Consider the following 17,491-nt stretch of genomic DNA (forward strand, 5'->3'; position numbering starts at 1 on the left):
AGAACCTTAACTGAATAGAAAGCCCATGCCTACCATTCTCTCTGCTTTTCACATCAAGGTCCTGCCCTAGATTTAGAAAGCAGCAACTTTCCTCCAAAGGTTAATGCATAGCAAGCAACAGCAGCAAAAATCTCCTTTTATGGTTTATGTCCCACTGACCTGTATGGAAGACAGGATCCTTCATGATTTCCTTAGTGGAGTTGCCCATTTTGCCTTGCGGCACAGAGTGACACAGGTCAAGGTATTGTTCACGATGATGGCAATTGTCATGTTGCTGAAGCAGCTGATGTGTGGAGTCATCTGGAAGCCCATAGAGAAAGGAATTCTGATCTGGTCCAGGACTAGGTGACCTAAGTTGCAGAGAAAAAGCAATTTGAGGACATCATCTTCAATTATCCTCTGATTAACTTCCTCATATACAAGTTAATTGAAGAAACAAAAAGGACACAGTTTGGCAGAGATCATACGTTCATTTCCATGCTCTTTGTTCTAGGTTCCAGTAGGATAGAATCTTACACAACAATATAGTATGCAATTTCAATTGCATTGTGATTACCGAGCATTACATTTCACAGAGGTTATCAAGAGGATGAGGTTGCCATGTATTTAGGAGCAGACAGTGACTAGGTATGATAGGTGATTATTTCGGTGGGTTAAGGTAGGGTTAACTGGGTTGGGTTAACGATCCTGAGCTATGACGAATGCAGGAGAGCAAAATTGTGGGGCTATATCTCACTAAATTGCTGAGACATGTTTGGATAATTACCTATTAGGTCATTAATCTGATTCTGAGATGTTCTTTGCAGTGAACCTATACACACACAGGCCTGCTACCGTAAGATACATTTGTTTTGTCTGCCTCAGTTTAAAACCAATTAGTGAATCAGTCCTATTGTGCCATCAGTAGTATGAAATTAAAGGACTTCCAATTTCACTTCTATAAAACTTTAAGGGAACAGATTGCTGAACAAAACGTGGTATGAGCTTTGATTTTTTTACAGCCCTAATGAAGACAATCTTGCATGACAGAAATGCTGACATAAGAGGCGTTTCCATCATTTCTGTGACATTATATTGCCATTACACATGAAGCCTGATGGCTAGAGTCATACCTCTGGTGTTCAGCTGGAATATTTCCATTTTGCAGCACCCTCCCCTGCAGAAACGCATTGGTTCCATTCTGCTGAGAATAAAAAAATAAGTTAGAAAAAGAAAAATCTAGAAGATAATTAAAGAGTCTAGATTCCAAAGTCAATGCATGGGATTATGCCAAAGGAGTTCAGCTTTAGATATTCAGAACCATTACTGCTTCTAGGATTATAAAAATTGAGCTGCTTTAGGGAACTGGACTCTACATTGACCCAAAACCATAGGATTACAGTGCTACCTCCGTTCCGGAGCCCCGTTCGCATCCTGAAGAGAACGCAACCTGTGACTGCGCGTGCTGCATTTGCACGTGCTGCATTTTGAGCGTCTGCGCATGTGCGAGCAGCAAAACCTGGAAGTAATGCGATCTGTTACTTCCGGGTCGCTGCAGAACACAACCCGAAAACGCTCAACCCGAAGCTACCTTAACCCGAGGTATGACTGTACTGCTTTCTCTGGGTCTTTCCATACAAATGGCTTCTGAAACCTGTTTCTATGGCCATGGGGAATTTATGTACTGCATTTTAAAGGATATGATGCTTTAAAATGTTCATTAATAACCAGTTAGATGCTTAAATGCTATTTATTCTGTCATATTCAGAATCTATAGGTTCAAATTTTCCGCTTGTCCAAAAGACCTAAAAACAAGACTGACCTCTCCAGGTTTACATTCTGGGAGGAAGGCTTACAACACCTTTGCATCTGCCCCCAGAGGCTGTGGTTGTAAGGAACACTGGCAACAGTGCAATGAAGAAACCGTGGCATATGAGGAACTTAACATCTGGCTGATTCAGCCGCCATTTCCAAATGTGAAGATTCAGCTGCAGAGTGGCAACTGGAACAGTGGTCGCTAGGGGAAAGCTTATATAAATAGTATAGCTGCCCTGCCATAATTTATTGCATTTTAAATATATTGCAAGTCAAGCTGAAAACTTTGGTTAGTCAGCAGGGTATATAATCGCTAAATAAATTTTAGTCTGGGAACTGAAGTTTCTGGCAAAGCATTTTCCTTCCTCTTCTGCCTCCTGAGGCAGAAACAGAACGCTAGGCATTGGGCATTGCAATGAGCCATTATTCAGGGCAAGGAGATAAAGAAGTCACTCCACACCCCCAGCTGTTGCTAAATAAATTTACCTGTTGAACCTCATCTGGGCTGTAATCCTGTGACTTTGCGTTGGGATATCCAATTGTAGCTGAGGGGTAATGGCCATTGGCTCCCTGGTGTGCTGGCAGATGCACGCCATTTGCATAACGCAGCCCATTAGCTCGAGGAGTGGAGACCCCTTGCAGGGGCACCATGGTGTACTGGCAAGAGGACACCAGCAGCCCTGCACCAGGAAAACCCAGATCTATGCTCTGCTCTGAAATGACAAAATAATATACATGTTAAAGACTGAACACAGACATAACATGAGCTGCTGCTATAACTGGAAACACCGCAGACATAGCCATTGGGGAAGAAAGAGAAAACAGGAAAAAACATTCTGAGAACAGTATAGAATATCTTTGGGCCCTGGTTATGAGTGGGCTTTTTAAGGCCACAGAGCCAATTCAGACAGTTATGTTCACGAAATGACTTTGGGAAGTCAGAATTTAATCACATGCACATGTGAAGTTATTTGAGGACGAGTTATTCATGCAACATTTCCTGTGAATAGGAATATCATGAAATTGGGTTGGTTTCCCTTATTATAGCCCATAACCTCCAGTCAAAGTTGTGTGTGTGCCCTTTGTTTCGGAGTTACAGGTACCTTTTGTTCAAGTCACTTACTCTGCTTGGACCAAGCCCTCCAAAGGCAAAATGGAATGAATGCCACAATGATGAGAACGATGGAGCCCAGCACCACCCCTACAATCAAGTATGGCAGATCACTGGAGCGAGCCACCATGGCCCCTGCCCCTAAGAAATTATGGCCACTGTTGGGTGGGGGGTGATGTATCGTAGATACTGTAGATGGTGGGAGGTGACCAGGCACTCCTGCAGATTTGCGAGCTTCAAGAGAGAGAAAATCATAGTTAAGATCTTTACACAGCCTCCATGCCCACCCCAATCTTTCAGTCTCAACATGGTTCTCTCAATGTATTATTAATTAATTAATTAATTAAATTTCTATACCATCCTTCATCCAAGGATCACATAAAAATGCATAACGTAGTAATAAACAAAATACCCCCCCCCCCAATTTAAAAAGCCATAGCCTGTTTAAGCAGTCAAAGGCCTGCGAAAAGAGAAATGTTTTTCCTAGCATCTAAAGATATGTAGTGAAGGTGCAAGGCAGCCTCCACATATTGCAGCTTCTTCATAGTTTATGAACCTAGTTTGGATTCATTGCTCAGCCCATTTTTGCCTCTTGCTCTGCCCAGTGCGGGCACTTGGCCGCCATAAGGTGGCTCAGAAGGGAATGGGAGGAAAAAGGTTCCCCACTCCTGACTTACTGCATAATATCCATTTGGGTCACTTTTTTCACCAGTGGGGGGACTTATACCTAGCCTTCAAATTCTGCAGTTAATGCATGAATTTTTATCACCAGAACTCCTTCCTTTCCTTAGTTTCATATTATTTGCTCTCCTAATCAGTTTCTCACACGTATCACCCATGGATAATATATTTCTAAACTTCCTGATCTCTTCACAAGCTTTTTCATATTGCTAAGTGGAGGAGGAGCAACTGAGACACCTGAATATAGCGTTGGACTAGTTACCTTTGGTTTCACACATCATCACATTACTGAATTCACTCTCCCCACCCTCGTTGAAGCACTGCATCTTAATGTCATATGAAGTCTCTGGCTGGAGGTGGCTGATAGAATGCCAGTACCGGTCACCTGAATAGGAAGCAACATACACACAAGTGTCACTTTCCTTTTATTCACACCTCTATCCCAATGCCATAAACGGATCACTGTATTATCACACAGCAATATAGACATGGGACAGTTAACAGCAAACACAAATTTCCCCCCACACTTGCTGGGAAATGCCTATTATTTCAATTTATACACCACCCTTTATCAAAAGATCCCAGGGTGGTGTACGACTTTAACAACACATTTCAGAGCACCAATAATAATAAAAATCATAAAAATCATAACAATAGACAGCATGATAAAGCAATCATAATAACAAGTCATAGATTATTTAATAGTCAAAGGCCTGGTTGAAGAGGAATGCTTTTGCCTGGCGCCTAAAGACATGTAATGAAGGTGCCAGGCGAGCCTCTCTGGGGAGAGCATTCCACAGTTGGGGAGCTACCACAGGAAAGGCCCGTCCTTGTGTTGCCACCCTCTGAACCTCTCGGGGAGGGGGACATAGTACTGAAAGGGCTTCTGTATCGCTGTGACTAGTCAGTAGCTGAATCTTCACACCACCCAGCCAAGAGGCCTTTCCTCTCAATGCAAATGATTTGTTTATTATAGTTACATCCTTCTGTTGTTCCAAGGAGCTCAATGGCTCCCCATCTCCATTTTATCCTCACAGCAACCCAATGAGTCACCCACACAGCTTCAACTGAGAAGCCCTTTTCATATAAACACTTTGCAGTGGGGTGCTCAGAACACTCTTTTTTTTTGTCCCAGAGGTTTCCTTGCATAAAGTTGCTCTTTAAAGTTGGAGCGCAACAAATGGCAATTTGGGTTTTACGCAGATTGGCATTTGCTCTGAATTCAGCTTTAAAGAGGGAGTTTTCATGAGGAAAGCTCCAGGGCAAAAAAGGGCACTTGGATATGGAGCTTTAAAGTGCAGACTGTGCCTGGGAAAGGGGCAGAAAAGGTAAGTGTGGATAAGCCCTCAGTAGACTATTTGGGGCAATTAACATTTGGGATCCAACCAGCTGGTGTATCCTTACCTTCTACCGTATCCCTCTTGTAATCACTGTCATTGTCACTGTCAGTTGGTCGATAATAGATGTAAAAACCATGAATTGGAGTATTGTTATTGCTGGCTGAAATGTACTATAGAAAGGAGCAAAAGGCAGAAATTAACAAAAGAAGAAGAAGAGTTTGGATTTGATATCCCGCTTTATCACTACCCGAAGGAGTCTCAAAGCGGCTAACATTCTCCTTTCCCTTTCTCCCCCACAACAAACACTCTGTGAGGTGAGTGGGGCTAAGAGACTTCAGAGAAGTGTGACTAGCCCAAGGTCACCCAGCAGCTGCATGTGGAGGAGCGGGGAATAAAACCCAGTTCACCAGATTGTGAGTCCACTGCTCTTAACCACTACACCACAAAAGTGTTGGTGTTCATCGCAGAGGCAGAGAATAAGGCAGGACTGGGCAGATTTCTGGATTGTGGGATTTATTTCAGTGTGTATTGGAACACCAAGATCTGATAACGGCAAAATAATGGTAATATGTGGAGCCAGGTGCAAAATGTATTTGTGAAGGCTTTTTAAGGAATAGGGCATTACGCAGCTTCAGTATTGCGATCCTCAGTAAAGCTGCACCCAAGGTTTAAATATTTTGCACAAGTTACACTTTGATGTTCTCTCTCATCATATGATGAATTGAACTATATATCTTGTTCTTTCAGTCCTGAACACTGTTATTTGGCAGGTGAGGAAAAGGGATTAAAAAATCCATTATGATAGCATAGGATATGATAGCACTATAATTATCACTGTGATAGAACTCCTACTTTCACCAAAAAGAGAGTTATGGCCCTAGGGACAAGTTGCTGGGTATGTCGTCTCTCTAGTGGAAGATATGGGGGGGGGGGATATCCAGCAATTTGTGCCTACAACCAATTGCTGTCTTGTTTGGTTAAAGCAGGAGTTCTCAAAACTGTAGGGCAGATACATGGTCTTAAAGCAGGCCACTACTTCTCACTGTCAATCTTCAGCTCACTACTGCATATGACCAGAGATACATCAAGCCCAGTACAGTCAATACTAATCAGCAGTATATCACTAGCAGTTTTATTTCCCAGCTCTGCGACTTGAAATCATTAGTGGATGATGTCAGGGATTTACCAAGAGACTGTCATATATGCATGCAAACTACCAGGCAAGTGTTCTACCATTAAGCTACATAGAAAAGGGGACCTCTTTCTACTCTTTCCCTTTTCTATGTATCCATCATTTGCCTACTCATTCCTTCTTCCTGCTGTTGTGTTCATATTAACCACTCAGAATCCATTGTTTGCAATGGATTTTCCCACAGGCAGGAAAATAGAGATGATTTGGGGCTGATGCATGAGACTTTACTAGCAATAAGCAGTTTGATAACTTTTTAAAGCATTTTTAACACTGACTATTCCCAGGCATAGGATATTGCAGTAGGAGAACAGGAGAAATAATGGGAAACTTTCCCACAATCACTACAAACTGGGGGGAAATGTACAAGCTATAAAGAAAGGCACATATTTGTGTTTCAGATAGTGCATTGTCTATTTTTCTTTAACTAAAGGAGACTACTCTGTAGAAGTTTGAGAACCTCTGTTTCAAAATGAATGTCAATATTAAAGCTATATGTGGACTTTGCAGAGGCTGGAAAGTGCTACATGTGATGGGTGGGTATATATGAGAGCAATAATACTCCTCATTTATGGAACTTTTAACTGAAATGCAATGAACACAAATGATCTAAGCCACAAAGTCAATAAAATCAAATGTGTGCTTGAGTGTTGAAACACAGAACAGTGACACTCTAAGTGTCCAGCACAATAGAGTAGAAGAAGGGAAGCAACAGAGAAACTTAAGGTAGTGATAATTAAAATTTGGCACTAGTTAGTATCAGCAGTGTTAACAGGAATAATGTTGTAAGAAATCCTGTGCAATTTTACTGAGCACATTTTGCTACAGATGGGAAAAAATCCTGTCCTATCTTTTGAATTCTAGTCCCAGCTCCTGCCTCCCCTGCTTACCATCCACTTCAGCATGATGGTGGTCTCATTGATGGCATCCGTGAAGGTGATGTATGGCCCTGTGACAGGGCGCTCATATACACGGTTGCTGTAGCCCGATACCACATGTGGTTTAGATGGAGCACTTGGCTCGCTCTCCCCCAGTATGTTCAATGCTCGCACTCGAAATTTGTAGGATGTGCCTAGAATATGGAATGGAGAAATGGATACAAGGACACACACAATTAACCATTTTTCTTCCTGCCATTTCTTCAAAATTGTATTTGTGAGGGTAAACAAAGGCTTGAAATCTTTCAGTGAGGAAAGATACTAGGGACGTGGGTGACTTTGTAGAGCCATAAAACTGTAGACTTGGGCATGGGCGTAGCCAGGCTTTATGTTAGGGGGGAAGAACCTCAGTTAGTTATTTCGTATTGATTTACTTGGTTTGGGGGGGGGCAGCTGCTCCTCCCTGCCCTCCTTTGGCTACACCCATGGACTAGGGATGGATCCTCTGCTTAATCTAGGACTCTTGCAACTACAGCATCTCTGTGGACACCGCCCCCACCCCCGGCAGCTTCAACTTAAATACCTCCAGCAGTGAGCCCACCATCTGCTGAGGCAATCTGTTCCACTTGAAGTGGGGAAACAGCAAGCAGGGAAAGGGTTAAGCTTCCGCTCACATGCACACACATGTTTCTGTTCCTAACTGACCCATCTGCGGTAGCTTTCCGTGTGAAAAAAGAGAATTGTTGGGCTGCCATTAGATACATTTGCAGGTAATATGTAGTTTGGCATGGATACAGTGATTCAAAGCTTTTGGTCTCCGCAGAATAATTTCAGGATTAAAGAAAGCATCTGCAGAATTTCACATTTCTCTGGAAGAGGACCATGAATTTCTAACCAACTCTGAAATGACCTTTTCTCCTTGGCATGGGTAATGGTTTCTGTGGCAGCAGGCAAGATATGAAGTCACTATTAAGTCTTTCCAAGGACCATAGGAAGCCTATATGCTGGGAACAGAAGATCTCCTACCTTTCTCTAGTCCTGCAATTTCCACAGAGAGACGAGAAGGGTGGATGTCACTTGTGGCCAGCACCCAGTCCCCCATCTTCTTCAGTTTCTTATATTCTACTCGGAATGACTGAATGGGGAAGCCTCCATTTCCACGGGGGATCCAAGTCACATAGACAGATGTCTCGGATGCCATCGAGATGGTGGGGCGATCTGGAGCCTCGGGAGCTGTAAGGAAAAGAAGAATAACCAGTTTTAGATTGGGAAAGCTGGGCTGTAGGGAACTTTCCTTGCAAGATGAAATAGTGTGCTAGAGAGAGGGAGAAAACAATTGGAGACGGGGAGAGAAAAGGTGCTCTTGCTACCATAGTATATATTTTTATATTGTAAACCACCCTATGATCCTTGGATGAAGGGCAGTATAGAAATTTAATTAATAATAATAATAAAGGTGCGCACACGGACAAGTTGGACTCGGTAAAAAGTGTCCTCTTGAAATTGCATATTTTTTCAAGGCTCCTCCCACCGCAACAATCATAATCAAATCACTATTTGTTGAAGTGTTGCATGGAGTGTGGAGCGGGCTTGTTTTCTCCTGCTCTGGCAGGAAGGACCTGAACCAATGGCTTCAAGTTACAAGGAAGGAGATTCTGACTAAACATCAGGAAGAACTTTCTGACAGAGGAACAGACTCCACCGGAAGGTGGTGGACTCTCCTTCCTTAGAGGCTTCTAAGCAGAGGCTGGATGACCATCTGTCATCAATGCTTTAGTTCAGATTCCTGCATTACAGGGGATTGTACTAGGTGACCCTCAGGATCCCTTCCAACTCTACAATTCCACGATTCTATGATTCGCTCACTATCATATTACTAGACCGTTTGCCTGATAGGTGCTTGTTGCCAGTAAAACAGACTTTGAAGAGCAACATGGCCTAATAAGGACTGGACAGAAGCAGCAGAGATAAGCAAACTCCCTTCCTGCTGCTTGTGCCAGGCTTCTCTTTTTCTCATTCACACCACCATATTTCCCAGCTCTTCTCCCCCAAGAATAATCAGACTTCTAGAGCCAGAAAACCCTTTCTGCTGCAAGTCTGAAAATGGCCTTACGGGACAGGCGAGTGTTGTCGGATTGGTTGCTGCTCCGAGAGCTGCTGCCAGGGTCATCCTTCTGAATCTGCTGCTCTTTGCTGGCTATGATATCTGGTTTGGGCCGACGTCCTAAGCAAGACAAAAACAGCAAAGATGGCATGAGATAAACATTTAGTGTCTTATTGCTCTGAATGATAAACTTCACCAACATTCTGTGGCAGCATACATTCCATGGACGTAACTGCGTCTTATTAACATTATTATTATTATTATTATTATTATTATTATTATTATTATTATTAAAAGCAAATTTCTAAATGACAAAGCCTTCAGCATCAGGACAAGGAGAGAATTTACAACTCATAGGAAAGTACTGCATCTTTACCGGTCCTGAAGGTCACCATTGCTGTCTGCCCCTCTCCAGCACAGTTGTAGGCAGACATCTCCACCTCATACAAACTTCCTGGGTCCAGTTTTATTAGAGTCAGATGATGCTGGTTGGCAGGGACATCCCTGACTGTCCAGCTGTCTGAAGAATTCATTACCTGTTGAAGGACAAGGAACAAGCACACCTATGAGTGGATTCAATTACCTTCACCTTATTATGGATAAAAGGGTTATTGAGCATTTTTAGCCAAAGCAAGATCTAAATAAACTTGTTGCTGACATCTGTCTGTCTTGAGAGACAATAGAGTGCAGGGATGAAGTCAAACTGCTGTGCTAGCAGCACCAAAGTGAACTCCCCAGGGCACAAGCAAGTACGGAGGTCCTGGGCTGTCCGGATGACAAGACCCCTGCTCTCTCAGCCTTGCTGATGTGGTCCAAAGGAAAGCAGAGCAATATGCTTGGCACCAGCTTGGCACCAGGGGTTGTCGGAAGGAGGCGTACTCCTTAACCGTTTTCTCCCAAAGATATCCCGCAAGGCAGCAGAGGTTTATGATCAGAGTTTTCCTTCTCTTAGATGGGCTACTTTTCCAGGCTGGTAAGCCCTATCTGCTCCTCACTACAGCACAAGCAGAAATGAAGCCTAAGGAAATGCAACTGAAACAAGTGCATTATTGCTTCATTTTTTTAACCCACCTCTCCTTTCCTCCCCTTCCTTTATGTTTTCCCCAGTGTAAATTTTAGATTGGCTTGTATTCTGCAAAGTGTCATGCATACTGACAAGAGCAGTTTGGATTTGAGTAGTAATGACAACAGCAAGAATGCTATGACAAGTAAATTCTCAGAAGCATTAAGCTACTTTGCAGCATGATCTTATTAAATTGATGCCACTCAGAGGAACCCCTTTACAATTCCATGTTGTAGCAGAAAGTCCTGCTAATAGCAATTGAGAATTATAAAATAAAATTGTCTAAACATGTGTGCTGCATATATAAAATAATCACTGGCAAACTGGTATGAGATAACATAGGAATAAAGTAACACAGGAAGCTGCCTGTTATCTAGCTCATAACGGTTTACACTGGTTGGCAATGGCTCTCTCCTACCAGGAGATTCTGGGAACTACAGAACCTGGAACCTTTTGCATGCAATACAAGTACTTGATTACTGAACTACAGCCCTTCTATCTGAGTAGAAGAAGATGAAGATTATTAGCTATTTCCCAGTCCAAAAATATCCATATGACAATGAAAGAAAAGTCAGCTGCAGAGCTGTATCATCAAAAATTGGGGGGGGGGGGGAATCAACACCCTTAAGGGAGAGAACTCCAATCTCTATTTAGCAGCTGCAAGCTACACAGGTTGTGCATCTGTGCATTTACCAAACAGTTACAGGTTGTATCCAACTGTGTCCCTCCACTCACTGCAGGCGTTTAGCTCCAGTGAAAGTTTCCGTGAATGTGACAAAGAGGGAGGCATTTTTTTACAAATACTATATTTTTCACCCTATAGGACGCATTTTTTCCCTCCAAAAATGAAGGGGAAATGTGTGTGCGTCCTATGGGGCGAATGCAGGCTTTCGCTGAAGCCTGGAGAGCGAGAGGGGTCAGTGCGCACCGACCCCTCTCGCTTTCCAGGCTTCAGGAGAGCCCCACCACCAGCCCCACAAGCTCGGGGGACAGCGGGGAGGCAGAACGCCGCCATCCCGCTGTCCCCCGACTTTGTTAGAAGGCTGGCGGGGGGGAGAAGCCTGCTCCTTCCCATCGCCAGCCCCGCAAACTCGGGGGACAACGGGGAGGCGCAGCACGCCATCCCGCTGTCTCCCAACCTGGCATCGCTTCGGCATCGCTCTGGGTCACGTTCTGGGGGCTGGGGGAGGGGGAAGCTCGGGCTTTCCTCTTCCCCCAGCCCCGCGCCTGGGGGGAAAATAATTTTTTCCCCCTTTATTCCCCCCCCCCCAAAATCTAGGTGCATCCTATGGGCCGGTGCGTCCTGTAGGGTGAAAAATATGGTACCCCCTTTGTCTGGAGCAGATTGGGGGGGGCACAGGGGACTGGAAAAGGATGAGGAATCGCTGAAAACTATCATCCTCACATTCCACTGGTGAAAGGCACTTATAGGCTACAGTGGCTTCTTTGAATTGGAAACAACCCTACAATTTTGTCCTAAAAAAGAAAACGGAACATCCTATTTTGCCTCCAATAGGAAAAGGAGACCATGCCATATTTATCACAGATAGTTGCAGACAAACCTGCAATCTGAAATGAGCAGAACTACTTGTCTACTGGCAAATGACTGAATTCTGGTATTTTATATCCACTGCTACTAATTGCCTCAATCAATTGACATATGAGGTAGGTACCACTTCTCCATTCACCACTATTCCCATCTCCCAAGGGCTATGTAATCACAGTGTTATAATTTGTGCTGTGGATGTACTGAACAAAGCTGCACAGGGTTATCGAGTTTTCAGTGCTATCTTTAGTTAAAAGATTTCTAAGCAGTCCAGGTTATTTAGTTAGCACATGTAGTACACACGGGCACTCCATAAACTGGATGGTATCCAATGCAGAATACATCCACTAAAATAAATTAACATTACTTAGTCTTCTCCATTGTTTTCCATAAGTCATATGTGAGTATGACTTAGCTGGATAAAACTCTCTGAAATGCACTTACACCTCAAGTAAACACATGTCGGAATAGATTTATTGAAATGAGCTACGATATAATCATGTTAATTCAGAATTTGGCTAAACCCAGCTTCTCCTTTACATAAAGCCCATTTCAGGGTGTCTGTCTGGTTACCAGCCAGGCAAATGAAAGTGATAGCAGGGTTAACAAGAACAGTTTCCTTCTGTAAAGACCTTTAAGATACAAGAAAGAATCTCCCGCTGAGAATTTGCTCTGTGCTGGAAACATATTAGTCCTAAGTGCAGTGACCCATGGTGACTCCCTCTGACCCAAGAGCCTTCCAGGTGAAGCAACTGAAAAACGAGAGACCACAACCAACGAACAAAGCAAGGAAGGTACATGCAGCAAGCTAAGATACCATGAGGGTCTGGAATCATTACTTGACTGGAATCTGTCTTATGGTAAGGATAAGTTCATCAAAAGAGGAGGGATGGTAGTGGGAGAGGGAAGAAATGCCCCAGACTAAGTAAAGCATATTCATAATCCCAGGGTTATGTACATCCTGGGTTTGCTCCTGTTCACTGATACATACATCTCTGCAGTTCTCTCTCCCATGCTGATCTCAAACTTGCACCAAAGCACCCACTTCCTTATGCCTGTTCCTTATGCTGCTATCACTCACTGAAATTCAGAGACCACACACAGGACAAATATCCTGCTCATCCAAAAGATGGGCTGCTGCTACCTAAACTGGCAAGAAAAGCTATACAGAGCTTTCCAGAGAAACTGTAATTCAGCATCATTATCAGAAATCAGTTAAAAAGGAATGTGCTAACCTTGCGATGTTTTACAACATAGTAGAGGACTGGGGCTTTGCCATCATGCCGTGGTTTCCACAACAGCTCATATGAATCCGTTTTAGTAGTCCGGGGAGAGCTAAGGATGACTGGCGCCTCAGCTGGAGACACCAACTCTTTGGTAGTACATTGAACAGGCACGGATGGTGTCGTGGGCCTGGGTCTTAGGACGTTTGCTTTGTCTTTCAGCATTTTTTCACTGTTGCTAAGCAGGGTAGGTGACAAGGCAGACTGAGGTGAATCGGCAACAGAACCTTGCTGTGGCTTCAGAGTTGTTCCTAGAAGGCAAGAGAGATGTTTTGAACAAATGCTGGAGCACTGAACACATGTCTTAAAACTGATACCCACTTACTCCCAACTATCAGGAAAAGGTGAATGTGTGTGTGTGTGTGTCTATCTAGCTTATTAGGGTTTTCTTAGCAATGCAATAGAATAACACCCATCAAGTCGGGTAAGTTTCCATTCCTGCATTGTGTCTCCCATGGCTATAAACTACTATGTGAGTCTTCAGTTGGCTTTAGGCTTCTTCCTTTTAACTTAACAAGCCTAATTTTTCCATAGGCTTTTGGCTTCTTTAGAAGATAGAAAGTCTGCTTTAGGTAGCCAGAGGGGAAGTTCTAAGCACCTGGGATCTTGGTGCACTAGGCATCAGCCTACTCTTGTCTACACAAAATCCAAATGCTGTCTCAGTGACACCAATGAGAGCATCTTGGCTGTGAGTGCTGGAAGACCTGCTCCCTGCCTTGCAGGCCTTTTCCCACTTGGCCTGGGAGGGTGAGGCCCAAACTGACTCCAGCTACAAAAGCTCTTGAGCTGGGGCACTGTTTAGGGGGGTTTATTTTGGGAGGAATTGTTGCTGTTGTTTTTTTGTATTTTTATTTTAGATCTTGTTGCAATTTCTGTGGAAACTGTTCAGTTTGGTTCTGTCTGTTTAATTTTTTTATTGTTTATGTTGTAGTTTTATATTTTGTTCATGTTGTAACCCGCCTTGAACTGTGGAAGAGTGGCATACAAATAAAGTTGTGGATGTATGTATGTATGTATGTATGTATGTATGTATGTATGTTAAATTCATTAAATTCTAGGTACATCTGACTCAGTCCCTTTACAAATTATGTTCTAGTTGGAGAATTTTAATTTGTGCAGCTTTATTTTGGCAGAGAATGGGGTTTCTAATGAACAAACAATAGAGAAAGAGTGGTGTCAGAAAAGAGACATCTGTCATGTTTGTCACAATCACCTATTTTATCACTCCAGCACTGAATTTTTACAAATATTTTGATTTTTGTAAGCTGCTTTTAGTGTTGCTATTGCAGCTGAAGTGTGGAGGGTAATTCAGACACTTAATACATATGTACATGGACAGATAAAGAATTTAAGAAGCTCAGTCCATGAAACAGAGCTATGCAGGGAAAGCAACTTTCCCCCTAAGTACTGAGGGACCCACTCAAGATACAACCTGCATGTGTTCAGGTTCATTTCTCCAATACTCTGAAAGCCACACATCTGAGAAGTAGGAATCTCAGGAAGTTCCTTTCCAGATCAGAAACTAACTTGAGCTGCATGACTTAGCATAGAGAATGAGCAGCCCCATGTATAGACAGATATACACCCCTAATACTAATAAAAATGAGATACTATTTAGGTAAGTTTTTAATGTTTAATGCTGTATTGTATTTTTAATATTCAGTTGGGAGCTGCCCAGAGTGGCTGGGGAAACCCAACCAGATGGGTGGGGTATAAATAACAACAACAACAAATTATTATTATTATTATTATACTTACTTTTGCTGTTCAAAGTGCTTTACAATTCTTCTTTCATTATCCCTATATGAACCTTTTGAACTTCACTTTGGACTTACCAGGCCCAGTAGTCCTCAGCTGAACCATAGCCTGTGCACTCCCAACTTCATTCTCTGCCATGCACTGATATATCCCTTCATCCTCAGGCCCCACACTGGAGACACGTAGGGCCTTGCGAGAGAGTTGCATTCGGTGGCTGGAGAAGAGAGGAACTGCATTACGCAGCCACACAACTGATGGCTGGGGGTTCCCCCGAACCTTGCAGGTGAACTTTGCACTTTGTCCCCATGAGATGATCTGCTGAGATAGTTCCATGACAACCTCTGGGGGTTCTGAAAAGGAAATAGAGTTACAATTCAGGTGTGAGAATGACCATTCACCTCTGAAACGGGCAGAATTGAAATATTTGTAGCTATCCTCCTACCTTGCTGTGTTATAAACAGGGTTATGAAGACAGCAATGCCCAAACCCATTTGTTCTTGTGCACAGCCATTTAGTGTCCTATACGTAGATCCTTCATGTATTTCAAAAGTTATCTTTTGGAGATCATAGAATAATAGAATCTTACGAGTTGGAAGGGACCCAAGGGTCATCTAATCCAACCCCCTGCAATGCATGAATCTCAGCTAAAGCATCCATGACAGATGGGCAATCACTATGCTCTTCTACGACCACAGGCTCTAGACCGGAAAACTAATGGACCTCTCCATTAATTAAATCTCTTCCAAGAGCTCCCTGATACAGGTTCTTGAGCAAAGGACCTAGGTAAAACCTTCATGTGTTGAATTCTGTAAATCAACTCCTTCAAGAACAATTGCCTTTGTGTATTTCTTTTATATGCATGTACACCAGGTAATCCTATCAAATTGGGCTTATTATGCAGGTAGATGAAGCAGCCTTCTTGATTGGCCAGGGATTACTTAGCCTGCATTACCTTATAGGCCAGACATTTATTTCCTTTAAAAAGGAAATGCCTCTGTCTTTTTGCTTGATCATTAAGCTTGGCGTACTATATGTTGATATCTCTTTAATTTCTTTGTGAGAGACTCAAAGGACCAAATTCACCCAAGGATCTTTAAATTACAGTTCAGCTAAAAGCACATGACTGCTTTTCACAGCACATTCCATCTAGCTTAGAACATTTTTAGTTACTGAATACAATTTTCTGTCTTTTGATTATATTTATGTGTGTGCGCCTAGAATTACTGTGCCTCAATAAATAACTCAGTTTTAATCATCTGGCTCTTTTTTGGAAACTCAAAGCTTTGGCTCTGCCCTCAAAGCTTACTTAGGCAGTTATTAGGAGTTAGGCCCCTGAGTGAAATCTAAGCTGGAGGAATTTTGCTTGTGAGCATTAAATTTCACCTCAAAAACAGTTCTGAAATATATGACCATGTGAGCAGTCTCCAGACCATGGTTATAGCTGCTGGGTCTAACAGGAGAGAAGAGGGCGGAAAATGAAGTTGTACTCACCAAACACTTGAACATTGTAGAGAATGAATGCTGCTGCAGCCTCACCCATGCCATTGTCAGCCATACAACTGTAGGTCCCTGAGTCTTCCTCACTGATTGCATCAATTAGGAGATTGCTGAGAAGGAATCGAGTCTTGTTGTAGCCAGAGACATTGGAGCCATCCTTAGCCCACGTGACACGTGGAGGTGGAATCCCACTAGCCACACATTCAAGGATTAGAGTTTGGCCCTTAGTGACAATGATGGTCTGAGCCTCTGGGGGATAAATTATGCGAGCTGCCTCAGCTGTGGAGCCTAGTGCCAAGAGAGAAATCAGTGAAACAAAAGTAAGACAGTCGTGTAGAACAGGACAAGATGCACTATGTAGGCAGAAAAGCCTATTGGGGCGAAAAAGCCACTAAACAGGCAGTTTCACCAACTGGAATTTCACCAACTCTGCCATCAACAACTTTATCACTCCATATATAATACCCAAAGCAACAGAAAATGTACAATGAAGCCTTATGCTTGTGAGATAAGCTTCTGCTACCTGCACTGCAAGAGGATACTTTGAATTTAACACTCCTGAATAGAAAGCAAGCTCTCAAATATGAAGGGCTTGTGTAAAACATGCAGCTTAAAAAAGGACTGCATTTGGTGGCACCTGCAAAATGGGACCACCACCTTAAGACAGCCTGAAGCCAGTGAACCCAAATATTTGGAAGAAGTGACTTACGTCTCACACGGAGTTTCTCGCTAGACACAGATGTTTTTACTTCCTGGGTGATAGGGTTGTAGGCTGCACATTTGTAAGTTCCCTCATCGTCTTGGCTTGCATTGACTATCTGAAGATTCCCAGATGGCATGATCAGATAGTTATCTGTTAAGATAAAGGAGCAAGAGATTCCTAAGGCAGGGAACATCTGTATTATACAATTTCTAGCATACTGTAAACACAAAAGGAACATTATTGAGTAATAATAAGAGGAGCAGAAGAAGTTTCCAGCTAAGATTGAGAGAAAGAAAATGGTGAGTGGTTGGAAAAATGGAATAAAAAGATTGAGTAAAAAAAAAAAATCAGCTTTAATTCTCATGGCAAACCTGGTATGATAATTAGGACATCATTTGGTTTTATTATTAAAATAAGGGATTCACTCATCCTCCCAGCACTTCCCAGCTTTCAGATATTTCTTTCACAGGTATATTTTTAGTGAATCAAGAAAGTTACAGGACAGTCAAGAAACTGCTCTTGGGTGAGGACCGAAATGTGGAGT

The 17,491-nt window shown here is 42.9% G+C and overlaps 1 protein-coding gene across 4 annotated transcripts in view; it reads right to left on the bottom strand.

The window, feature by feature from the left end:
- Positions 1 to 17,491, bottom strand: part of BOC (BOC cell adhesion associated, oncogene regulated) — a 67,696-nt gene that overhangs the window by 1,368 nt on the left and 48,837 nt on the right. For 3 of the 4 annotated variants that reach the window (XM_028726574.2, XM_028726573.2, XM_028726572.2), the window contains exons 5-18: positions 16,954 to 17,097; positions 16,239 to 16,532; positions 14,825 to 15,097; positions 12,942 to 13,240; positions 9,474 to 9,633; positions 9,107 to 9,217; positions 8,020 to 8,226; positions 7,006 to 7,187; positions 4,991 to 5,096; positions 3,849 to 3,971; positions 2,918 to 3,139; positions 2,281 to 2,507; positions 1,113 to 1,183; positions 160 to 350 (exon numbers count right to left, since the gene is read on the bottom strand). In XM_028726574.2, coding sequence (XP_028582407.2) covers positions 160 to 350; positions 1,113 to 1,183; positions 2,281 to 2,507; positions 2,918 to 3,139; positions 3,849 to 3,971; positions 4,991 to 5,096; positions 7,006 to 7,187; positions 8,020 to 8,226; positions 9,107 to 9,217; positions 9,474 to 9,633; positions 12,942 to 13,240; positions 14,825 to 15,097; positions 16,239 to 16,532; positions 16,954 to 17,097 — 2,610 coding nt within the window. The remainder of the gene's footprint in view (positions 1 to 159; positions 351 to 1,112; positions 1,184 to 2,280; positions 2,508 to 2,917; positions 3,140 to 3,848; positions 3,972 to 4,990; positions 5,097 to 7,005; positions 7,188 to 8,019; positions 8,227 to 9,106; positions 9,218 to 9,473; positions 9,634 to 12,941; positions 13,241 to 14,824; positions 15,098 to 16,238; positions 16,533 to 16,953; positions 17,098 to 17,491) is intronic. The other variant, XM_028726575.2, reaches the window with a different exon arrangement.

This window comes from Podarcis muralis, chromosome 4 (genome assembly GCF_964188315.1).
Source record: "Podarcis muralis chromosome 4, rPodMur119.hap1.1, whole genome shotgun sequence".
Taxonomy (NCBI): Eukaryota; Metazoa; Chordata; class Lepidosauria; order Squamata; family Lacertidae; genus Podarcis; species Podarcis muralis.